The following is a 25,721-nucleotide window of genomic DNA, read 5'->3' on the forward strand; positions in this document are numbered from 1 at the left end:
AAGTGGACAGAACGGGTGGCAGCAAATGCCAAAACCTAAACAAATAAATAAATAAGTGGAGCCTGGTTGGCAATAATAAATGTTTTCATAGCCACTGCTTGTTTCAGATGAGAGGGAGACATCATGTATGTGTGTACTTCATTAGAACGTGACACATGTATATACATTGCTCCGGAGCCTCGCAGACACAATCGGTGTGGTCGTGGTAAGGGAGTCTGGAAAATAGCGGCGTAGAAGATACAGGCTGACAGGCTGGTTGGTTGCCGAGCCAGTGATATGTTAGGGTTCTTTCCCTGTTCCCACTGTGCGATGCTCTCTAGCGCGTCTCACATGCAGGAATACCTACCGGCTTCCCCCATGCTCACGCTCAAGAGTCCGCCGCTGCCCCCCCACCAGGGTCGGCGCAGGCATGACGCTCTTGTGCATCGGTCTTCACCCTGGTACCCGCCAGACCCAAAATGATATAAATTAGTTGTAAGTGTGTAGAGGTCTGTCAGAGTTTTATGATGTTTGAGCAAAGCAACAGGCCCAATATTACACTCAGGCAATTTCAAGCAGCGGAAGACACCAAGTTGGCCCTAAAACTTGACTTCTGGCCTTAAAGTAAGGTGGGTAGCAAAATGGCATTTTTCTTGGGGCAGCATACATCTTTATGCCAGTCCGACAAAGCAACATTCTCAAAAGGACAGCAAAGCAACATTCTCAAAAGTACAAAAGAACTGATTGCATAAAAAGCTGGTCACACCTTGTATTTCAGATATTTAAATATAAAAGGCTCAGCTTGTGTCCCTATTTCTTTTAAGGGCACAAGGCAAACTACACCTCTAAAGGCAGGGGCCCTACTAGGGATTGTGTCGAACAGTTCTGGTGTGGCCCAATCTATTCAATGTGTGTGACCGTGCAGCTAGGGCTGTACTGCCCCTTTTGTGGAGGGATCAGGCCTGATTTTAACATGACCTTTCACTTTCTGTAATGGCATGGCAGTCTGAAAAAGGATGGTCTGGAGGGTTGCCCAAAGCAACACCAGAGATTATGCCTCATTGAAAACCATTCAGTCATCTGTTCAGTTTTGCACTGGTCCGAGAGGAAACCGGCCCGATTTCAGGCAATAGCATAGCATTTTTGGGTATGGATGAACAGTGAACACCTGCCTATGCAGACTTATCCTGTGTTCTTCTCCGAATATATATTTGAGCCGAGAGATATGACTAATTCAAATCTGGACACATCTTTAATCAGGCGTGAGTAAACTTGTGCCCATTATGGAAGAATTTTGCACTCTGAGCAGAATAAATCTTTGATTGGGTCTGAGCGAAACGACACCCTCGCCCCCAACCTCACCCCTTTTGATCCTTTTTGGTAAGATAGCTCAGCGGGTTGAGCACACGCTGATGCGATCTGAGCGTGATCTGCAGGTCGCAGGTTCATAATCCCTTTCGAGGCCAACTCAGCCTTTCATCCTTCCGAGGTCTATAAATGAGTACCAATTTCGGTTGGGTGATATTGTATATGTGCTCTGTAAAGCGCTTTGGATTAAGGTGCTATATAAATAACACACCATTATCATTATCATTACTCTAAGCCTTGCTTGCCTCTCGAGAAAGGCTAATATTGCATCTTTCTGGAAATTGACTAAATGTACTGGGGGACAACACCACCCTCCCTTCCCGGGTGGGGGAAGGTGAATTGTCAGTGGTGTGGGTTCGATTGAGGGGGCTGAGCTAGGTGTCACATAATGTTCATAGCCTGAATATGGGATGCTGGCTACTTTGCTTAAACCAGTGTATTTTGACAACTAAAGAATGACCAATTCATCAAATTGTGCATTCCTTCTGAGCCTGCTCATTTCATGTCAGAACAGTCACCATGACAGTAAAATGTATGCAAAGCATGAGGTATGGGACTCACACATCTCATTGCTCGTGGTTCAGTCATCAAGGGCTTGGTCAGTGCTATGTACTCACCTCATTGCCTCTTCACACCGGTTCCTCCACAGCAGGCCCTTGCTGACATAGAAGGATGTATAGCTGTTAAGTGGATATTTCGTGTTTCAGCTCCCTGCTGTGTGGGCATCTCAACATAATCTTTGTCAATTAACCCTCTGCTTTATTTCTTTGTCTCCCTTGTAATGTATGCACCTGACAGATGCCTCTGACTGTTTTCCACTCAAGGGGGGTACCCGACCATTATGTTGATGTGGATGCCCACACAGCCTCAGCTGGGCCTGGGCAAGGGCAGTGAGTCTTTGTGGCAAACCGAAAGTTGCCTGTGTGCTTGTTTTTTGTGAGAAATAAAAATTCTGGCCAGTTAATAGCCTGGTGTTAACTCCATACAAGAATATAATTTAAACAGTTAATATCTGAACATCACACGTGCCATTGGTTGCATTTGAATGCTTCAGTGGCACTTAGTGAACCTGAGTGAAAAGTGATACAGAGTTTGTTAGAATACCTAAGGTTGAGGGATAAAGTCAACATATTTTAGACCATGAGACCAGAGAAATCTGAATAAGCCTTGAACGACCTTCAAGGGGCACACAGAGACCCGTGTCCCTACAAAGGCCTGCACTCAATTCATGTCTGCTCTTGTGAGAGTACTCAGTGTATTTATAATGTAAAAATATCATTACGTCCATGTCCTTCTTCATCACAGTACTTCTTGAAGGTGGTCTGCCTGACTTCTAACAGAACCCTGTCACAATTTATTTTCACAATTCCCTCTCCCCCTACCTCCTGCACTGTGAGGGGCTATGACTATGAAAATGTGGGTAAGGGTCCTATTGAAAGGCAGGTCACTTTCAATAAGTGCTCTGACAAGGAAGAGTTGGGCTATGAGCAATGAAGATTAACCATTCGTAATCGGAGCATTAGAGCAGGATTTGCAATAAAAGACCCGGGTGCTAGACAATACAAAGGAATTCTGGGCAAACTCTTGCATATCTTGGCATTTGTACTTTGCTAAATGGTTTCAAGATGTATACTTTTAACCCAGTTTACCCAGGCCTGTCAAAGGCCTTTGTGCGACAACAGTCAAGACCTTTCACAGGCCCCCGGTAGTGTTTCTTTATCGTATGATATCTGACTGACTGTCTAAGAAAGTGAGTGATATGTTATGTTAGACTCTAATGGACCTTTCACAGGGCGTTCCCAGTGATAAATTGTCAGTGTGCGATGTCTCTACTTTCCCGCTGTTGCTCACCACATCTCCTTAGCCGGTGTGTTTTTTCCAGTTTAAGGCACAGTAGGTTCTTTCATGTTTCGCTGTCTCGCTAACATGTGAGAAGTAAATGTAAAATCTTCTGTCTTGCACTTTATTTTGCACCCTAAGAGAAGCTTTCATGATGTTGCACCTCTTGAGATCCTTTGTCGTCGTACCCATTATTATAAAGTATTATTGTAGCTTTTATATCCCTCAGAACTGGACTCAGGAGCCCTGCATGAAAGCAGATTGTGACAGAGGAAGAAACCAGGCAAGATAGTTCAGAAATTATTATTGACCATGTCAAAGCCAGCTCGGTGGGACAATGTATACAAGACATCATGGGAAGAGACATATCCATTTCTAAAGCCTTCACGACTGGGCACAAAGGAGGCTCTCTGCACAATATGTAGGTGTGATTTCTACATAATGGCAGATTTGAAGAAACAGATTGCCACTTCAAAACACAAGTCACGTGCCTCTGCAGTTAGTGGAACAAGTAGTATAATAGCTTCTATGCAAACATCATCACAACTCTCTCACAAAGTCATAAAAGCAGAAGTTTTATTTCAAGGGCTAATTGTCAAGCGTAATTTGCCAATTAGTGTAAATGATGAATTTTCCAAGATGGCTGCTGTCATGTTTCCAGACAGCAAAATTGCTCAGTCATACTCATGCGGCCGAACCAAAGGAAGCCATATCATCAGTGCAATTGCTGCTGATGCCATGCAGGATTTAAAGGTGTTCCTTGCTGTCAATAAAATGTGGTATTCTCTTGCAACCGATGGAAGTTCAGATGAGGAGGATACGTTTTTTTCCAGTGGTTATAAGTCATGAAGACCAAACATCTGGCCTAGTTGTACATTCTTTTCTGGACATGCCAGCTGTTAATGAAGCAACAGGTGAAAATATTTACATTGCTGTAAAAAGATCATTGGAAGAGAAAAATCTTAGTCTTGCACAGTGTGCCTCATTGTCTTGTGACAATGCTTCTGTTATGACTGGGAAAGGCAAGGGAGTTCTTGGGCATCTGAAAAAAGATAGGGCAGCTATGTATATGATGGGGTGCCCATGCCACCTTTCTCATCTAGCTGCAAAAAATGGAGCGAAGGCTCTCATTCGCTTCAATCCAGAAGAATTTGCTATTGACTTATTTTACCACTTTGAAAAAAGTGCAAAAAGAAAATCTAAATTGAGGGAATCCCTACTTTTTGTGATCAGGAAATTCGTAAGGTGCTCAAACATGTAAGTACAAGATGGCTGAGCCTCAGTAAATGTCTTGAAAGAGCTCTAAAATTGTGGGATGGTTTGAAATCTTACTTTCTTACAAACTACGAGGATGATGAGCCAAGTGAGGAGCCAGCAAGAAAACGGCAAAAAATCTAAAAGGTGGAGACAGAGAACAACGACTAGTGAAAGTTTTTAAAGACCCTATACTGAAGTGCTATGTTGTGTTTCTCCATGCTATCATGCCCAATTTTGATAAGTTTAATGTCCTACTCCAGACAGAGGCTCCTATGATACATGTGCTGCACCAGTCACAGATCAAACTATATGAGTCAATTCTGTCATGCCTGGTAAAGCCAGAGATCATTGAGCAGCATAAGGATGACATTTTAGAGGTTGCTTTTAATGACCCGCGCAATCATCAAAGTGATTCTGATTTGTTCATTGGCTCTGGGGCACGACAGGCGATAAGGCATTCTGATATCGAGGGGACACCTACAGTTGGAGCATTTAGGAAACAAGTGAGAGAATTTTATATTAAGGTGCTAACATACATCAAAACTAAGTTTCCCCTCTATGATCCAGTAGTAAGGAATGCCACATTTTTGTCTCCAAACATGCGGATGACCTCGTCATTTACAAGTATTGAGGAGTTGTGTAACGTTTTCCCTGATGTTGTTCCTGAAGAAGATATGCAGCAACTTTCTTGAGAATTCTTAGACTATCAGTCTACTACACTTCTGCCAACCTGGCAAGATGGAATTACAAGAATTGATCAGTTCTGGGAAGATCTTTCCAAATTGAGGGATCCTGCAGATAACTCTCTTCGCTTCAAGGTGCTGTGTGTTCTGTCAAAGTACATTCTGTTAATACCTCACAGCAATGCATTCTGTGAAACTCTGTTCAATATGGTACAGAAAGTGACAACTGATGTGAGGAGTCAGCTGGGACGGAGTCAAGAATGCCATGCTTCTGACAAGTGTGTATGCAGCCCATACAGGTATTAGGAATACACTCTGTGGCATTTTATCAGCAAAGGTCAATGTGTTTAGCAATACTGACCCTCACAAGTGGAAACCATCTGACAAGTTAATCAAGAAAGCAAAATCGTCTACATACCAAACATTATTGGCTAGGAGGGAGAGCAGTGGCCCTACAGCAAGCACAAGTTCAGGACCATCTGTCTAATTGTTAGAGAGACATTCAAGAAAAGGGTCCCAAAAGGAGAAGCAATATGTCACACATTATAAGAAAGTAAATAGTGTACTAAATATGCTAGAACAAACAGGTTTCAACATGTTTACAATTCCCACTTTGTACGGTCAGTATGTGATCTGCTCTAATACACAATAAGTATTATATGTTGTTTTATCTTATTTTGTGCCTAATTCTCTGATGCTTATTTATTTAACTATAAAGTTAGGTTTTCTAACACCACTTCTACTCATCTTTTGTTAAAAATGTCGGCTTTGTTAGGCCTCTGCAAAAGATAATCTCATTGAACCCATGGTACAATTTGTTGTTTATAAAGTTATTGAATTTAGCTGCTGAGTGAGAATATTATCACTTTATTTATTTTGCTTGTTTTTACTTAACAGAGATGTTATTCTTTTTAAGAAAAACTATTAAAATGTTTTATTCCTAAAGAAGTAGTAGACGTCCTAATCTAATAAAATGTTAACCAGGTTTCATTAACTTCTAAAAATCCCAAATGAATGGAGAATGTATACATCATTGTTATGGGTCTGTTTGAAGGGGAAAACCTGTGTTAATGAGGAAGAAGCTGGTCACAGTGTGCACAGCTCACTTATTTGGTACATTTTTTTCTAATGATGGGTCAGAGGATCTGGATAGGCCACACCAGGCAGTCGTTTCCTGTGAGATCTTCAAAGCCATGTCACTTGAGGTCATTTTCTGTGAAGTCACAGGGTCAAAGTTCACGTCACATTTCCTGTGATGTCATGTCCTATTATTTCATTGGGTCAAATTGATGTGGTATCATTTCCTGTGATGTCATCATTATGCTAATTACTATTTTTGAACCTTTAAGATTCCTACAGATTTTTGGTCACAGAATGTTGGCATGTATGCGAATGGATACATTTGCCTGGAGAGCCCAGAACTCATTTCAGTTAGCCAGAGGGTAAACAGAGGCCAGTGAGAGGTGCACACCCCTACATTTCACTAGGCTTCTGAGGCTTCTGGGAGGAAAAAAGGCATCAGTATTCCAGCAAGATCATCGTCACCAAGGCCACCATCACTAGGGGATTGCAGAGCATGCTGTGACACTCTCCAGGGCCTGGTTGGCCAGGCTTATGTTGAAGAGCACATATCCTAACCCTAAGCTACCTGGGTGGCTGCACCATAGAGGCTGCACCGGACATAGGGCTGTGCCCGTAAGGGCTGTGGTCGCGTTTGGGAGCATTAGGGACGCGTGGAGGACGCAGGGCGCAGACCACTGCCCGTTTCCGACCAGGATTAGGCCCTCATTCTGAGTGGTGGAGCCAGCCACCCCAAAATTGAGGGTGTTAAAGGCAGAAAGCAGCCCTCTCACCCCCAGGGCAAAGAGTGGGAAATGCTTGTTGCATCAAGAGTCTTTCAGATCTTTCACTTTTGAGAGCAGAGTGTTTACATTTAGGAATCATGAACAAGCAGCAATAAGACAGCATACAGCAGCACAGGACAGAAGACTGCCCTGCGCATATCAGTACACCCCACTGACAAAGTCAAAGATTTAACTGACCTGCTAAGCTATTAGTGGCTGACACCTCACAATGATTATCATCTCTCCGTGAAGCAAAACATCCTCTGACTTGGGGTGAAAGATAGATCTAATGTGCCAAAGGAAGGCAACATGGAAATTCAGTTTCCTGCTCTCAGAGGAAGGAGGGTCGACAGCCCAATGGGTTAATGCACCTACTGCAGCCTCCTATGTGTAGCCTGCAGGCGACACATTCAGTTGCTGGTGAGATGCTGATACAGGTTTGCTTGCTATGCAGGGGCCGGTGGTCACCTCACAGCACCTCGAGAAGGTGTCCTGTTTGAGTCCCTGTGCAAATATCATATCAACCATGACCCGTAGGTTACACTTTTTCCCCCTTGTTTTTTCCAGTCAGTTGGGGCCAGAGAGACGAGCTTTTCTATGGGCGTTACCAAGGCCAGAGTGCAGAAAACAAAGGCACAATTGTTAGTAGGAATGCAGGTATTGAAGGGGCATTAGCTGTTGGCTGATCGCACAGGGCAATTCATACCCATTTTCAAAAGAAAACATTTTTAAAAAAAACATGCCCAGAAGATTGCAGACATTGGACTAGAACTCAGGTCTCCAGCATTCCAAGACCACACACTTACCACTTGAGCCACTGGTGGCTGCGCTGCGGAGAGTAGCTTTTGGGCATATATATCGTTCTCCTGCATGCCCCTGTGAACATAACCATTTCAGTTGTGAAACATGTTGGAGGCAAGGAGGATAGAACACCTGCCCCCCTCATCCCCCCCCATCTCCCCCCGCTCCACCAAACACCAGCTAACTGCAGTGGCCTAGAGGTTAAGTGCTTGTGTTACAGCGCTGGGGGCCTAGGTTCGAGTCCTGCTTTCAGCATAGAAACAGAATAGTTGGGTAATCAGTTGCGGGGACCTATACTCCTTCTAAAGGTTCAGTGGTTATGTAATGAGTTCCCTCGTAAAGGGAGAGTGGAAGAAGTCAGAGAGGCAGGACTGTGGAGGTGGGGGAGATGAAGTGCAGGGTAAATAAAGGAGGAGGTGGGGCAGGCAAAAAGGGGAGTTAGGGCTGGATGAAGGGGTCCCTGTGGAGAAGAGGAGGGGGCTGGGTGAGTGGGGAGGGGTAGGACGAGAGAAGCATTGGGATGTAGGATAAAGTGGGCCAGGGGTATGGTGTGAGGGGGGAATAAGGCCCTGAATAGTGGAGAGGGGTGTGTAAAGGAGGGTCCTAATGCGGGGATAGGGGCCATGGAGGAGGGGAGAAAAAGGGTGCCCGGTGGAGGATGGAATGGACCCCAAAATAGGCTGACATTTTTTCTCATCCGGCACTACCCTTTAGCCTAACCTGCCTCCTCCTTTATACCCTGCACTTCCTGGCCTCCTCTATGCTTTCTTCCTCCCTTCTATTATCAGGGAACCTACGCCATGCCCTTCTAGGCATACCCCGTCTCAGCCAGCCCCGGCTCCTCTCCACAAGGACCCCTGCATCCACTTCTACCTCTCCTGCCTGCCCTACCTCCTCCCCTTTTCCCTGCACTCCCTCACTTCCACAGTACCACTTCTCTATGTTCCACAGCAACTGTACAAGGAGATTACCCCCCTAGTCTGTGACTCGAATCCAGGCCCCCCCCCAGCGCTGTAATGCAAGCACTTAACCTCTAGGCCACTGCAGTTAGCTGGTATTTGGTGGAGCTGGAGGGCCAGATGTTCTATCCTTATTTTCTTCAGTGAACATGTTTCACAATGCAAATGGGCATGCTCACAGGGGCATGGAGAAGAAAGATATATAAGCCCAAAAGCAACTCTCAAAAGCACAGCCACCAGTGGCTCAAGTGATAAGTGCTTGGGCTCGTAATGCTGGAGGCCTGAGTTCAAATTCTATGTCTAGAGTCTGCTGGGCATGTTTTCTTTTTTTTAAAATGTTTTCTTTTGAAAACGGGTATGAATTGCCCTGTACGATCAGCCAACAGCTAATGCCCCTTCAATACCTGCCTTCCTACTAACAATTGTGCCTGTGTTTTCTGCACTCTGGCCTTGGTAACACCCATAGAAAAGCTTGTCTCTCTGGCCCCAACTGACTGGAAAAAACGAGGGGGAAAAAGTGTAACCTATGGGTCATGGTTGATATGATATTTGCACAGGGACTCAAACAGGACACCTTCTCGAGGCGCTGTGAGGTGACCCCCGGCACCTGCATAGCAAGCAAACCTGTATCAGTATCTCACCAGCAACTGAATGTGTCAACTACAGGCTGCACATAGGAGGCTGCAGTAGGCGCATTAACCCATTGGGCTGTCGACCCTCCTTCCTCTGAGGGCAGAAAACTGAATTTCCATGTTGCCTTCCTTGGCACATTAGATCTATCTTTCACCCCAATTCAGAGGATGTGTTGCTTCACGGAGAGATGATACTCATTGTGAGGTGTCAGCTACTAATAGCTAAGCAGGTCAGTTAAATCTTTGCCTTTGTCATTGCGGTGTACTGATATGTGCAGGGCAGTCTTCTTTCCTCTACTATTCTGTGCTTTGGTATTGCTGCTTGTTCAAGATTTTTAAATGTAAACTCTCTGCTCTCAAAAGTGAAAGATTTGAAAGACTCTTGCTGTAGTTAGCCTTTCACACTCTTTGCCCTGGGGGAGAGAGCAGAGGCGTAGGCAGGGTAGGGCCTGAGGGAAAGGCCCACTCAAAATCTGTAAATGCCCACTCAGCAGCGCTGTGTGGGTATTTACAGATATTTTTGTCAGTGCAGTGGGCCCAACTACATTAGCATCAGGCCCCATTTGCTAGACAATCCTGGCTACGCCTCTGGTGCTTCCCGACTCAACAACCCAATCACCCCTTCAGCCCTTCTTACTCGTCTCACAGCACCTCCCATAAGCAAGGAATGCATCTTTTGTTGGTAGATTTCATTCATGAGGCTTAGCTAGGCCTGCATTCCTTTTCAAAGGGCCATAGAAGAGTGCAAAAAAGGTGAAGGCATAATAGAGCGGGAAGTAGGTGGAAGACGAGGGGTCAGGGGGGTTGGCAGTAAAAGAAACAGGGCCTGGCCTGGCAGAGAGTTAGAAGTTAGGGAACACAGTGAGCGAAGGAGGAGGAAAGATGCCTCAGGCATGTAGCTCTCTGACTCTTCCCCTCTGAGCCTGCAGAAAGAGCCTTCCTATTCCTAGCTCTCTCCCGAATGGATACATTTGCCTGGAGAGCCCAGAACTCATTTCAGTTAGCCAGAGGGTAAACGGAGGCCAGTGAGAGGTGCACACCCCTTCATTTCACTAGGCTCCTGGGGCTTCTGGGAGGAAAAAAGGCATCAGTATTCCAGCAAGATCATCGTCACCAAGGCCACCATCACTAGGGGATTGCAGAGCATGCTGTGACACTCTCCAGGGCCTGATTGGCCAGGCTTATGTTGAAGAGCACATATCCTAACCCTAAGCTACCTGGGTGGCTGCACCATAGAGGCTGCACCGGACATAGGGCTGTGCCCGTAAGGGCTGTGGTCGCGTTTGGGAGCGTTAGGGACGCGTGGAGGACGCAGGGCGGAGACCTCTGCCCGTTTCCAACCAGGATTAGGCCCTCATTCTGAGTGGTGGAGCCAGCCACCCCAAAATTGAGGGTGTTAAAGGCAGAAAGCAGCCCTCTCACCCCCAGGGCAAAGAGTGGGAAATGCTTGTTGCATCAAGAGTCTTTCAAATCTTTCACTTTTGAGAGCAGAGTGTTTACATTTAGGAATCATGAAAAAGCAGCAATAAGACACCATACAGCAGCACAGGACAGAAGACTGCCCTGCGCATATCAGAACACCCCACTGACAAAGTCAAAGATTTAACTGACCTGCTTAGCTATTAGTGGCTGACACCTCACAATGATTATCATCTCTCCGTGAAGCAAAACATCCTCTGAATTGGGGTGAAAGATAGATCTAATGTGCCAAAGGAAGGCAACATGGAAATTCAGTTTCCTGCTCTCAGAGGAAGGAGGGTGGACAGCCCAATGGGTTAATGCACCTACTACAGCCTCCTATGTGCAGCCTGTAGGCGACACATTCAGTTGCTGGTGAGATGCTGATACAGGTTTGCTTGCTATGCAGGGGCCGGGGGTCAATGTCCCCAATGTCTGGAAACTGCTGGGCATGTTCTTTTTTGTTTTTTTTTAAATGTTTTCTTTTGAAAATGGGTATGAATTGCCCTGTGCGGTCAGCCAACAGCTAATGCCCCTTCAATACCTGCATTCCTACTAACAATTGTGCCTTTGTTTTCTGCACTCTGGCCTTGGTAATGCCCATAGAAAAGCTCGGCTCTCTGGCCCCAACTGACTGGAACAAATGAGGGGAAAAGGTGTAATCTACGGGACATGGTTGATGCAAAAATTGCCCTGGGACTCAAACAGGACACCTTCTCGAGGTGCTGTGAGGTGACCACCGGCCCCTGCATAGCAAGCAAACCTGTATCAGCATCTCACCAGCAACTGAATGTGTCGCCTGCAGGCTACACATAGGAGACTGCAGTAGGTGCATTAACCCATTGGGCTGTCGACCCTCCTTCCTCTGAGAGCAGGAAACTGAATTTCCATGTTGCCTTCCTTTGGCACATTAGATCTATCTTTCACCCCAATTCAGTGGATGTGTTGCTTCACGGAGAGATGATACTCATTGTGAGGTGTCAGCTACTATTAGCTAAGCAGGTCAGTTAAATCTTTGCCTTTGTCTAAATTCAGATTGCAGAGTAGTGTCTGACGGAACCTCAATCAGCTCTTCCCGGGCATCAAATGGAAGATGCACCACCTCCTCTGCCATAAAAGTCTGCATCACCCAGTCATTAATGCCAGCATTTTCTTCAGGGAAGTATTCATCAAAGCTGGACCTTAATGTTGCTAGGTGGCTTGCCCAGCTCCAACTGTTCTTTTGCAAAGGTCTAGCTTCCTACTTTTTTTATTCATTCTTTCCTCTGTGTTCCCATGTCCACAGGAATCCCCCCAAAGGTGGGATTGGGAGTTTCTGGGGTGATGAGTTCTAGTGGTCTTAGTTTCCCTTATAAAATACACAAATCACATAGTATGTCAACCAGACAATGTATCATTGAGTACAGCTTAAAGGGGGCCACCTGACCCAAAGCAGCACACTAGGAGATGCATTTTGGAATAATCAACATTGTAAATACACCTCTAGTTTAGATTGTAAAGAGTGCTTGTGCTGCAATTACAAGCACCCAGTTAATAAAGCCCAGACTTAAAACACGTGATCAGCATTCAGTGAGAATAACCTTGTAAAAATAAAATGCAGCTTTGCATAAAATTACAGAGAATTTTGGGATTATCAGGCACTGGCAAGTGGGCTCTGTTGTTGCTATGGGAGAACTGAGACTTGCGATGGTGACAAATTTAAGGTTAATAGCTGCTGTTTATCATAAGATGGCAGGCCAGCACAGATCTTAACCACTGAATGCCCACTGAACAGCTATAAACCCTACTATGTCAGCAAGAGGCTGATGTAAAGGAACCAGTGTTACAAAGCAATGAGGTAATTATACTGTACCATATCCCGTGGGAGGTGATGCCCCCCAAAACTCAGCGAAGGTCCATTGTGTCAAAAGGTTGAAAAGTCCTGCCGTCTCAGTCCCCACAGTCCTAACTTCTCCCCCGCTTAGAGTGGAAGCAGTCTGCGGCACACAGCTTGTAATGCAAATCGCACATTTTAAGCGTCAGGACAAAAAACAGAGAACTGAATACATTGCTGAGGTAAATGAGTAACACTGGTAACACCGCATATAGCCACATTATCGCACCGCCCACCTATGAGTTTGAGGGAAAAGGTGGAGGAAAATCCTTCAGCAAGAAGCTGGAGGTATTTCCTCCACCATACCGCCCAAAATAGAACAATTTGGGGTATTACCACCAGCAAAATTACTACCAGCAGTAATACCGCTGAAATCCACCATGGAGTCCTATGGACTCCAATTAATGGGGACTAACTTTGCCTACCACCACTTGTAATCCGGCAGTAATACCGCCAGACCAAGTGGCAGTAATGGTAGTACAGTTTGGTGGTATCTCAGCAGATTTAAAGGCCACACAGAGACATTATCCCTCTCCATGTTGTCTTTTATTGTATAGTGGATTACCAGGTTCCAGACCTGTAAGATACCCCTGTCTCCTCAGGTGACTCAGACCCCCACCATTCCATTCTACATAAACTTGATGCCCCCAGGCTGTTCTTCTAGTCTACTTTTATGCTACCCATGTAGATCCAGGAACGTCATACTCCTGTTACTTTCAAGGATTATTTTACTTTCTGTTCCTTAAAGCCAGGGGTCTTAAACATGTGGCTCTCCAGATGTTTTGGACTAAGACTCCTATGATCCATCACCATTGACTATGCTGGCTGTGGCGGATGAGGATTGTAGTCCAACACATCTCCAAAGCTAAAGGTTGCAGACCCCCTGTCCAAGCAGAGGCCTGGAACTCCATACTTCCACAAGCACCTTATCCTTTGAATCTGGCTCTGAAATAGAGACTTTATGCCGGCCCTTTACCCACAAACACTGGTTGTTAATATTATACCTTGGAGCTGCACGCGTTAATATTACTAGTGCAAGAAACAGACGTTCAGGATGGGTGGTAAAAAGACTTCTGTGGGTGGTATGCGGCCTATGAGTTCACAGGGTTTGGTTGACCAGGGAATAGCACACGAGGCATGGAGGTGGGACAGGTTGGCAGGTTAGCTGCTGGCAACCTTTCAGGTGGCAACCGTAAACCCATGAAGAGGGAGCGGAGATGTGCAGTGCTTCTTTGCCCCCCTGATTCTCTGATTTGTCATAGCTACATTTTCAAAGCCTCTCTCTGAATGGAGCATGAGTGCATTCATCTCTCAGTTGACTCACACAGTTATTGTTCTGTCTGCGTCTTTCATTTGTTATAAAACAGCACCCAAGGTTGGTGGCTCTCAGGGGGTACGGAGCCTGGGACGCTCCAAGGACAACAAACTGGCAGCCATGGGATTTTAGTAATGCGCTACTTTTGTAAACAAAATGAGCCCCCCAAAAAATGTTTTTGTGACTCCACCAGTAAATCATCAAGAATCGATGACTGGGAGAGAGGCTGCAGGAGAGCGATTCCCCCTTATTTGTATGGTACAGTAGCACAGATAGGAGAAAAAGGTTGGTTGGCTCTCGACTTACATCTACCTGTTCAGTAGCACACCTGGGAGTGGGTAGTTGAACTGGCTTTGGGGTCCCCGTTTCTCTGTGATAGCATAATCTTGAGGGCATACTTTTTTAATGAACATTTAATTGCAACTGCATGTGTATACCAAGTGCTTAATTTGTAAAACAGAAGGTGCCTGTGCCCAAATATGTTCTAGCACTTCTGTGACACTTGGGCAGTTCCACCCCACTGCTGCCACCACCCATAGTGCGACAGAGGCCGGGCCTTTGCGGGGCCTCAGCAGGGTAGGACTGGGACAAGAAATAGGCCCGGTCACCCAAAAAATAGTGGTCCACCCCTCGCCTCAAAAAAGTGGCCCACCCCTCGCCTCACGACCCTTGACCTCTGATGACATCACCAGAAGTGATGTCCTTTGACCCCACAGTGACATCCTGGGAAGCGATGAAACACAACCTTTCACCCCTTGACAAAACAGGAAGTGGCATCAAATAGCATTGTACCTAAGTACACTAAATTACTGTGAATGCAAGCAGACGTCCAAGGCCAAATGATAATGTTCTTGTATTGCACTTACGCTTAAGCTCTTTTTTTTATAGAAGAAATATGCATACAATATCACCCAACCTGTGGTGGTACTCATTTATCGACCTAAGAAGGATGGAAGGCTTTTTGGAGAGAAAAAAAGAAAAAAAAATGTTTTCTATTTTTTTTTTCTTCCAAACCAGCCCAGGCGTGGCCAGAAACCAGCCCCCACTCCCCAGTGGAGCCTGAAAGGCCGAGGGGGCAATCCTACCCTGGGCCTCAGGCTCCATTAGGAGCCTATTCATGAAGACAAAAAAAAGCACACACCTTCTTTTGCCGTGATGACCATCACTGAAGACATTGATACATGTTGTAACGAATTGACATAAGTACGACCAGCACAGCGTACAGCGAGATTCGAGGTTATTTTAACTATTTGTGCGGGATTTGGGATTTATTATTTTTTTCTTCAGAGTAATCCAGTGTAATCTAATCAAGTAAATTGCTGCTCAGTCATAGACGCCGGCTGCAACTCCGGCATAACTGTCAGCAGACGCAGGAGCACTAAGACCCAGAGGCCCCCTAGATGGGGAGAGGCCGATCTCCTGGCTACGAGAACTGAGCATGGTGTAAACACAGACAGGGAGGGGTTACAACGTGCAATGCTTGTACTCCCAGCCGGCCTTTTGTGCACGGGGTTTTTCAGACTGGAGTCGGAGACTTCTTCAACGTGCGGTGTAATGTGGTGCCAACCTGTGGGGTTGTAGTAGGGAAAGGGTAGTTTATGGGAGCATGGCTCTACCAGAGAAGAGCGGATACTACAGCTGGGCAGAACTCAGGTGAGAAGGCCTTCACTTCCACTTTCACTTTTTATCCATAATAAAACGAATTCCAACGAAATGTTATTGTTACGGCAGCAAACGTGCTGGTTGAACGCTTCGAGTTCGTGATCTTTTGGTACTTTTGCAATTCTTTTGTCGTCAGCCAGCAAGAAGGTCGCCGAATCAAACCCTAGCAGCGCGCCCTCATTCTTTTAACCTTCTGATGCCAAGAGGTCTGAATGTGATGATCGTGCTCATAGCACCTTACCACATTTCAATTTGGGTTGTTGTTGGTCACTTCTGCTTTCTTTCCGCAAGCTGCTAAACATAAATTACCTAATTTTGATTCGAGGGTAAAGTGACCAAGAGGTAGTCAAAACGGAGACAAGCTTGTTTGCATGTTTCTCTCCTTCTGGGGCATTTTGATGCTGATACTAGATGGAACAGGAAATCCGCTTTGTGCATTAATGAGCACTGACCGGCACGTATGTGCCTCTAGTGATGCTTGATTACATATGGTAATCTTCATTGCCCCTATTCCTAATCTTCCTCGTCACCGTATTTACTAATTGAGGTGTCAGGCTCTCCCCAGGAACACCTACCAAAGTTGTTAATTCTACATCAATGTGCTAAGTGAGGCTCACCCGGCATAAGCACACTTCCTGTATGATACCAACTCCCATGCGCCGCAGTGAGGGAGGGTGGGATGCAATGACTGTGACGAGGAAGACTAGGAGATGAAGATAACCATACATAATCAGGGCATTACCCTCATATCCCTCTTCGTCAATCCAGTCACTATTAATTGGAGTATTCACACTCTGACCCGTGTGCACCTTAGCTGAACTGTCTGTAGGGAGGGGGCACTCGGGCCATATGGATTCAAGATTCATGGCGTCCTTTCTCCAAAGACTGACGTATTATAAGGTGGGTGGTAAAAATGCTGCAGTAATTCCATTACCGATGGGTTACCGCACCGCTCGACTACGAGTTTGGTAGAGGGATGGAGGATTCACAAATCTGCCACCTTTCTGCTAAAAAACTACAATTTCGACAGAATTACCACTGGAAGAATTACCGCCATCGGTTTTTCCATGAAAATCTCCCATGGTGTCCTATGGACTGGGGACTTACAGCGCCTACCACCACTTGTAATGCAGTGGACCAAGTGATGGTAATGATAATTCCATTTTGGTGGTAACCTGGTGGATTTACCGCTGAGATACCACCAAACTTGTAATGAGGCCGTAAGTCTTGTTAAAGTTGCCTTCCTATTTTCATCTATTCCTCATAGGTGACAAACGGGTTAATCGATTCCTGACTCAGTGCATTTGAGGTATGCCATCACTGCGCAACAAATGTCAAGGAGATGGCGAAGCGCTTCGTCTCGCTGTCTGGCCCAGAAAAATAAGACCGAACAATAACTTTCTGAAAACAATGAAAAGCTGAAAGTATCTTCGGCTTAATCTCTGGGTAAGCCTGAGACCAACCCCTTGTGCTTTAATAGCATATCTCTGTACTCAAACGCTGTTGGAGGGTATCACAACCCTCTTATAATCAGCAGACTCACTCGCCTAAACTCTACATGCCCATACACTTCAATGGCCTCTCACTTGCCATTAACAAAATCGTGTGTTTTCAATCACCTGGCGACACAAACGGTTGAGAGCTATGTAAATAGTCAGATATGGCTTCCTGCACAGTAGCACTTCCAACTCACCTATGTGACGAGATGAGGTTTCGGCCACCAAGAAGAGTGTTTTCAGCGACATGAACTTAAGGCCGCCTGTATCCATGGGTTCGAAGGGTGCTGCCTGCAGAGACCTAAGAACTAATGGTGGGTCCTGGGGGCAGCAGGGAATGTAGGTGGAGTCTGGACGGATGGAAAATCCGGAGAAACCTCTTGACTAATTTGGAGGCTTCTGCAACTCCCCCATTTATTCCTGAATTGCTGGACGGCAGCCCACGGATTCCTCAGTGTGGACACAGCAAGACCCATATTAGCCCATTTTGAAGGAACTGCAGAATGTGTCTTGTGAAAGCTATCAGGGGCTTGACAGAGCTTTGGGCACCCCATTCTGAAAACATCCCTCAATTCTTTGAGTAGGCCTTGAAAGTTGATGAAGGCTTAGTACCCGGAACAGAGAGGGATACTTCCTCAGAGATGCCCTGTTTCCACAGACGTATGTGCTCCAGTGCCAGCCCCCCTTGGTTTTCCCCAAAGGGACCTGGCTTGGGAGAAGAGATAGGAGCAACACTGTTTGCACGGCTAACTGGCACAGGAGTGGAAACCAGACATGCCGCTGCCAGTAACGTAAAATCATGATCATGTTTGCGGACCCATATTTGCTCGTGCCAATGGCCACAGGCGGAAAGGCATAAAGGAATTTGTCCGGCCACGGTATTGAAAAAGCGTCCGTTCCCCACGCTTCTGGTTCTGCGTATCTCGAGGAGACAGTGGGTTCATGGGCGTATATCCTCGTGGCGATCAAATCCATGACATGCCAGCCAACGCTCCAGCAGCTCATCTGGAAAGTCTTCACCGGGCGAAGCGGATGTTTCCGAAGATGAAAGCACCCTCCTGAAGTGACCAGCCTCTGAATTGTCAAACCCGTGAATGTGGGAGGCCGAGAGGGATGCCAGATAATACTCTCCCATCGGGGCCAGTTCCTCTGCTAGTAGTGCGAGGGACCGAGACTCCGACCCCCCCCCTCTATCTGTTGACACATGAGACTGAAACCTGCTTGTGTGATTTGACCAGAGTAGGGTGCCCTTGCAAAGAAAGATACAAATATTCTGTATATTGCTGACAGCTCCCTCCCGTTGGATGACATGGATTGCTCCTCTTGTCTTTAACCCCTGGACTTCTCGTCCTATCCATAACCCATGCGCTTCCCAGCCCAGGGCTTTGGCATCTGTGGGCACCACATTAGGATCCGGAGGCTAGAATGGTAGACACTTTGGCTAATTGTCCATGCTCGTGCAACACTGAAGTGCCTGTTTCACTTCCTAAGACAAAGGGACTAAACGATTGAAATCCTCTCATTCGGGATCCCAGTGATCATGGAGGGGTTTCCATAGTGAGTGCAGATGAAGTCTCGGTCAAGGGAATCGTGAAGATTACTGATGCCATGTGACCCTGTACTCTTCACTGCACTGTCTATTGTAAGAAAGACTTTGCCCACAGTGCCCCTATGAAGACTTGGTCCGGGGTAGGTGTCAGGTGCCACTGCTCCAATTTATCAATAGGCCATGGGAGGTGAGGACTGTACATACTCCCTTGATGCGATGTTGCAGCTGGATGGATAATGATGAGTTCACTAATCAGTCGATGAGTTATGGAAAAACATGAGGGCTTCCTTGTTTAAGATCCCCACTTCTAGTGCCAGCATCTTTGTGAAGATGCACAGGGCAACTTGGAGGCAAAAGGGCAAGGCCCGATACTGATAACGGTGTTGTAGAAGCGCAGAACTTCTTTCCCTTTCTGATGAATGGGCACATGCAAGTAGGTATTACGGCCACATAGTCTCCTTGCGTCACCATGGGAAAGATGCGCTGTAGTATTTCCATCTTGAAATGCTTCGTTGTGATGAATGAGTTGATGTGCTTCAGGATAAGCCCCTCATGACACCTGAGAGTTTCTGCACCATGAAAATAGTCGCATATACTCCTTGCCCCAGAGGAACTTTGGGGCAGGGGAGATTACTGGCTTGCTCAGGAGAGACTCTGGGCCTCATTGCGAGTTTGGCAGTCATTTCACAGTAATTCTGCCAAACTACCTCCACAATCATTTACCACTACTGCCACGCGCTCTAACAGGATTCCTGCTGGATTTCGAATGTGCTAAAACAGTGTAACTTATCATTGTCAGAGTGCAAAGGACTCCATAGGGATTTTTTTCATATTTGTCACGAGCGGTTATTCCGTCACAATTATCTGCTATTTTTTGGCCTAAAATAGGTCAAAACTCTAAATTCGGCAGAGCAGTAAACGTGGCAATAATTCTGTTACCACATAACAAAAAAAGTTATTGCATTCCTACCACTTTTAGTGCACTGTCAAACTCATATTGGCTCCTTCTACTTCCTCCTGGAGCTTTTGTTGTCTCAGTAGATTCCTTTTCAATGGCATGGTCATCATTCCAAAGCCACAGCCCTTAGTGACACTCTCTAGGAAATGAACTTGACACAAGCCATCTCCACCCCTACTCATATCAAAGGCCGGATCCTTGACTGGATCATGCACCTTAATACGCCTATTAACATCACCACCATTGACACAGTGCCCTGGTCTGACCACTTCCTCATCCTCCTCGCCCTGTGTCTTACACCTCCCACAGCCAAGTCACCAATCGCCTCCCTTTAACACCAAGACATACCCGCAAACTTACCAAGGAGCTGGTAGAACCTACCATTTGTGCCTACCTTGCATTTGCATTCTACCTGATAATGCTGACCCTGATACCATCCTTACTGCCTACAACTCCACTCTCCTACACACATTAGATCTCCATGCCCCCCAAAAAACCTCTATTAAAAAAAACTCAAGACTCAACTATGTTTCACTGATGAACTTATCACCCTCCGCCAATAGAAAAGGGCCTTGAAGCACCTCTGCAGAAACAACCCATCTCAAGCCCACACAGATGCCTTCAAAGCCTCTGCCAATACATACAAAGCCACCATCATCACCACGAAATCTAATATCTACAATGAAAGAATCAGTGAAGGCAGTTCAAATTCCAAAGAGCTCTTCAAAATTCTCAGGGAACTTGAGTCCCCAGCACTTCCCATCGCTAGCTTCCCTAAAGATAAAGCCTAGTGCTCCCTTGTCCAAGCCGCCCTGGTCAACAAAACGCACAACCTCTGAGAAAAAACCATCTCCAGAAAAATCCTTACTCCTGACTGCAGCCGCTCCTCTTCCCCTCATCATGGACCTCCCTACGGCCCCCACACTACCCTTCCACTTGTCCCACATCACTCCCGCCGATGTCCTCCGCATCATTCAGCACCTCAAACCATCCAATTTCAAATGTGATAAATGCCCAGCCCACATCATCAAGATGTGCGCAGAAGCTCTAGCACTCGCCATTGCTAAATTCATTAATGCCTCCTTTGCCTCCTGTTCCATTCCCACCTCCATCAAAGAGGCCTGGGTCAACCCACTCCTCAAAAAGTCCTCACTGCAACCCTCTGTCCCCACAAACTATCGCCCCATCAAAGCCATACCCTAGCTCCTCAAAATCCTTGACCGCACTGCATACCTGCAAACTCCAAACCCACCTTCAGTCAAACAACCTACTTGGATCAAGCAAATCTGCCTTCAGACCCAGACACAGCATGGAGACCGCCCTCCTTCATCTAAAATTCCAACTTGATAACATACCAGACGCAAGTGAGATCACCATCCTTCTACTACTAGACCTATCTGCCGCCTTCGACCTAGTTGATCACAACATCCTGTGTCACCACCTCGCCTCCCTCTTCAACCTCTCCTCGGAAGCCGTGAGTTGGCTCAACTACTTTCTGAGTGAATGCTCCTCCAGCATCTTCAGTGAATCTGCAGCTGCAGACCCTATCCCTGTTTTCTATGGCATCCCGTAAGGTTCCTCTTTGTCACCCACACTCTATAATATGCACACCAAGCCCCTCTTTGACCACCTTGACGGTCTGAACATCCTCTACATGAACTTCACCAATGATATGCAGGTCCTACTCAAACTCACCGGCAACCACAGTCTTGATTCTGCAGACATCAACCGGATCTACAGCATTTTTCAGGTCTAGATGGTTAACCACCATCTTTTTCGGAATGATGACAAAACAGAACTCCTTATCATTGGCTCCCCACACCGCCTCAAACACCTAGACCCCTCCTTTACTTCCTTCTCCAAATATGGCAACATCACACCTGTCTCCAAGCTTGGAATAACCCTAGGAGTTTACCTTGACTCAGAACTATCTATGCAGAAACATGTAAATGCCCTTGCCTCTTCCGTAACCTACTCAACTAAGCTCATCAACCTTAGCAGAAAATTCCTCTCCCCCAACAACTGCCTTACGCTAGCCAGGGCTATCATTGGTAGAATATTAGACTATTGCAATGCCATCCTAGCCGGAACCTCACAAAAAACCCGACTAAACTCCAACTGTTACAGAACAATGCCCTCTGGGCAGTCTGGGGTCTTCTCACAAACCAGACGAGAGGACCACACGCTGCTCATCAAAGCTGCATTAAAATTCTATCCATCACCCATCGATGGATGCATCCACAACCAAGCACTCTCCTGCCTCAACCAGCTCATTTGTATAAGTACCAAATCGTGCTATTTACGCTCCTCCTCCACCTTATCACTACATCTCCTAGATTCACGAGGAAAAGAGCTGGCGGAGAAAGCTTCTTCGTCATTGACCCCACTCTCTGGAACTCCCTGCTTCCATTTATCCAAGAATAGCCCTCCTACCCCACATTCCGAAAGAAACTGAAAACGGCCTTATTTTACAAATACGCATAAGCGGTTTGCCTTGTATGCACGAACTTCCCGCCTAAAACATGTCTACTTACCTGACTGTCCTAATGTATCTGAAAAATGTACTGTAATTTTAGCACCTTGATACATCAGTGTCTGGGCGCTACCAACAAATGCAGCAAATAAATAATTGATTGGACCAGAATTTCTGAGAATTCCACACTTCTCCCTCGAGACACAATTTTCATTACCCAGGCATCCTCAAGTTGCAAATTCCTTGTCTCTGCAAAGTGGAGCATTTGGGCGCCGACTGGAATATCTGGCCTGATGATGTGATAGTCAGGAGTGAGAACACTTTTTTGCTCTGGATTTTTGGCTCCTTGAGAGTTAGTCTGTGATGACAGGAATTTCTTCTTCAGCCCTCCTGTTCCCTTCTGAGTGAATGGTTTGAATACAATCTTAGTTGCTGACCTGGTGCTATCCTTGGTCTTCTCCCTGAGCGTTTAGCCTTGTTTCCTCTCCTTGTACACCTTGGTAACCGTGTCTTCCAGGTGGTCCCAAAGCTCTTGATTCTCTGTAAAGGAATCTGAGGCTTTGCCGAATTGTTTTATTTTTTGCTGAATGGCAACTTTGCCCATTTTTTATTGTTGCCATTTTTACCTCTTCTTTTTTTTTTCCACAGAAAGCCAGGGGAGATCGAGACCACTACGCAACCCCCCTTGTACTCTCCTTTATATACCTTAACCATGCTTACCATCTGTGTTAAAAGAGGTAAAGAATTCGGTGGAAATACATTTTGGAAAATTGCCATTTGGCAAAATTGAAGAATACCCTGTAAAGGAAATGTATGGTAATGCTTTTATGTGCTTAGTCTGTATGCTGCTCTCAGATATGAACATGGCGTCTGGCCATGATCATTGCTTCCGAGGCAAGGACAGCAGACCTGACCCCTTCCTAGCCAAGGTGTAATAGAAGCTATGGCTGCCTCTGAATTGCCTCCAATAGTTTGGAACATTCCTCGCCCTTTTCTCCTGCTTTTGGCATACCTGTAAGTCATACAGCAGGTATTCATCCATGCATGCTGTATATGCGCTTCCCCAGAGAGCCAAGTGGGTCCCTGCCTAGGCTTTCTTTAAAGCGGTGTCCACCGTCGTGCCTGCACTGTCTTTATGGGTGGCTTCTTCAGTGGCCATCGAAGGGTGACCGGTTACGCTAGATAGCTCTGAGTCTATTGGCTCATCCACATCAAGATGCATTTGTAGGCCTTCATTGGAGTTGCCTTTGTACTACCTCAGCCTAGAGGCCACCATTGTGTTTGGCACCACTTGGATTTCCATCCTCAGATTATCTCCAACGCGGGCATGAATTTGGGGCAGCTGTTCCTTATTTAGGTATTTCCCTTTGGGATCTTCTGAGTCTGATCCTTCCACTAGTGGCAGGTTTTTACCACTATTTATTTAGCAAATTCCTGCATGTTTTCTTAAACAAAAGATTGTATTCTTCCTTCTGAATCTACCCTCTTCTCGTGAGTGCAAGTGGGAGATAGTGTAGAGAAAGCGGAGGAGGTCGAAGAGATCTCCCTCCTGTGGCTCATGTTCCCCCTGTGCCTGACCAGCTATATTAGGAACGCTGTGCTGCACTCCAAACACACACAAAGTAAGGCACAGCCACTAACCTGATCTGCTGGCAAATGAAGTGTCTGAGTTGTCCCTAACTCCCCCTGTCTGAGCACACGAGCGGTGACGCACTCTACGTCATGGGGCAGGTGTAGAGCTTCTGTGCGTCCTGCAACGCTCCACTTCCTGATCGCGCTAGTAGAAAGAAGGGCATCGGTCGGCTTGTGACACTTTTCTTTAACTTCCAAGACCTCTGCCACTAAACTTAGCAGGGGGCCCATTCGCCAGGGCCTCGTGCCCCTATGAACTTGGCAGGAGAGGCTCTTGGCAATGCTGCAGTAACTTTGTCTTTGTTGGCCTGTGGGTGGCAGTGACCAACATCTTGCATTCCCAGAAGAAACAAAAGACAGGAACTGTGCTCAGTGGGCTTCTCTCTTGTGTCAGGTGAGTCGAAGAGGACGCCGCCTCACCTTGCTCCCGGATGGAGCATTGAGAACTTTGGTAAGTATTCCTGGGGAGAGACGAACGCCACAATTAGTAATTACTGTGCTCGGGAAGAGGTCGTTATGCTATGAAGCTTTTATACTGTGCCCATTCACCACCATAGTGGTCTTAGAGTGCCTAGCTTCTCTGGGAAGAAGGCGTATTATATCCCTGCAAGTGATGACCAGACCTTAGTCTGAGGAGAGAAGAGGAGTGAGGATATTAAAAAGGGACAGGAAAGCCGATAGCGTTTCACAGACATGGGGAGGTGTGATTTAGTCAGGGAGAGGTATGTTTTTGATAGTGTGGGTATATGTGGGTCTATTGGAAGGGCGTATATTAGCCTTTGAGGAAGGGGGTGTCTGTGTTGTGTAAACATCTGGTAGAATGACTGTTAGTATGCCTATGAAACCAGTTGAGGCCCAAAGTGTGCTCAAGCCTCCCAATAAAAAGAGAAGGCCTTGATCTGGATTTGGTTTGTTTGTGTAACTGATCAGCTCCCAGAGATAGGCCTAGGCCACCGGACCGGGGCATGAGGGAGCCCTGCCCAGGGTGGGCTACTCAACAAATGAATGTGATTGCCCTTTGATATGGCACCCAGAGGCACATGGAAGTACAATGCCCCACACTCACCCATAACTGTGTGGCTGTTGTGTGTGCCCTCTGCGACCAGAACATCAATACCACATTGTCCTCCCTCTGTCCCATGCTAAACCAGCTAAAAAATCTAAAAGGCTAAAAGGGGAGAGAAGCAATACAAAGAAGAAGCTTGTATCTCCCAGAACAATGACCAAAAGCTCTTCTGAGTGACAGGATATATAATGTTGTCTAGTTGTGTGTGTGTGTGTGTGTGTATATATATATATATATATATATATTTCACTGAAAAAACTTTGTTAAAGGGACGTTCTGGTTAAATTGCGCTACTAAAAACCTATGAAATTCAGTGAAAAAACTTTGTTAAATGGAAGTTATGGTTCCAAGTAAAACCGAAAAACCCCTGAAATTCGCCAGTTATGGTAAGCTAAGCAACCATAACTCGCGCCACCACCGTGCACTGCTAAGGCTAACACCCAAGACATCAAAGATGACATCACAAATGTCATTAATGACATCACTGATGACATCACATGTGCATTTACCTTTCATGAAAAGTCTGTGCAAGGGATTCTTATTGTAATGTTAATAAAAAAGTGTCAAGGATCATTGGAATAAATATCATGAGGTACGTAGTGCATTAAGTAATGCATTAATCCAAATAGCATTGTATTATTAACTTTTTTCCAATATACTAAGGAACACATGTAGTAACATAGGCATAGTGTGCGGCAGACATGATGGAGATGCAATATTAATAATCTTGCCAGGTTAAATACTAAAATTATAAATGCTTTCTTATTAGAGTCTTGCATACTGTGAAACATTTAATAAGTACCTAATCAAACCCACTTACTACATTATTGCATTACTGCACACAAAACACAAACAGACAACAACACATACAAATAGA

General features: G+C 45.9%; 1 protein-coding gene across 3 annotated transcripts in view; it reads left to right on the forward strand.

Annotated features, from left to right (window-relative positions):
* The first annotated feature begins 15,477 nt into the window (after positions 1-15,477).
* Positions 15,478-25,721, forward strand: part of LOC138488688 (uncharacterized) — a 1,693,320-nt gene continuing 1,683,076 nt past the window's right edge. For all 3 annotated transcript variants that reach the window (XM_069615913.1, XM_069615915.1, XM_069615914.1), the window contains exon 1: positions 15,478-15,661. In XM_069615913.1, coding sequence (XP_069472014.1) covers positions 15,615-15,661 — 47 coding nt within the window. In that variant the 5' untranslated portion in view covers positions 15,478-15,614. The remainder of the gene's footprint in view (positions 15,662-25,721) is intronic.

This window comes from Ambystoma mexicanum, chromosome 9 (genome assembly GCF_040938575.1).
Source record: "Ambystoma mexicanum isolate Mex_15411 chromosome 9, UKY_AmexF1_1, whole genome shotgun sequence".
Taxonomy (NCBI): domain Eukaryota; kingdom Metazoa; phylum Chordata; class Amphibia; order Caudata; family Ambystomatidae; genus Ambystoma; species Ambystoma mexicanum.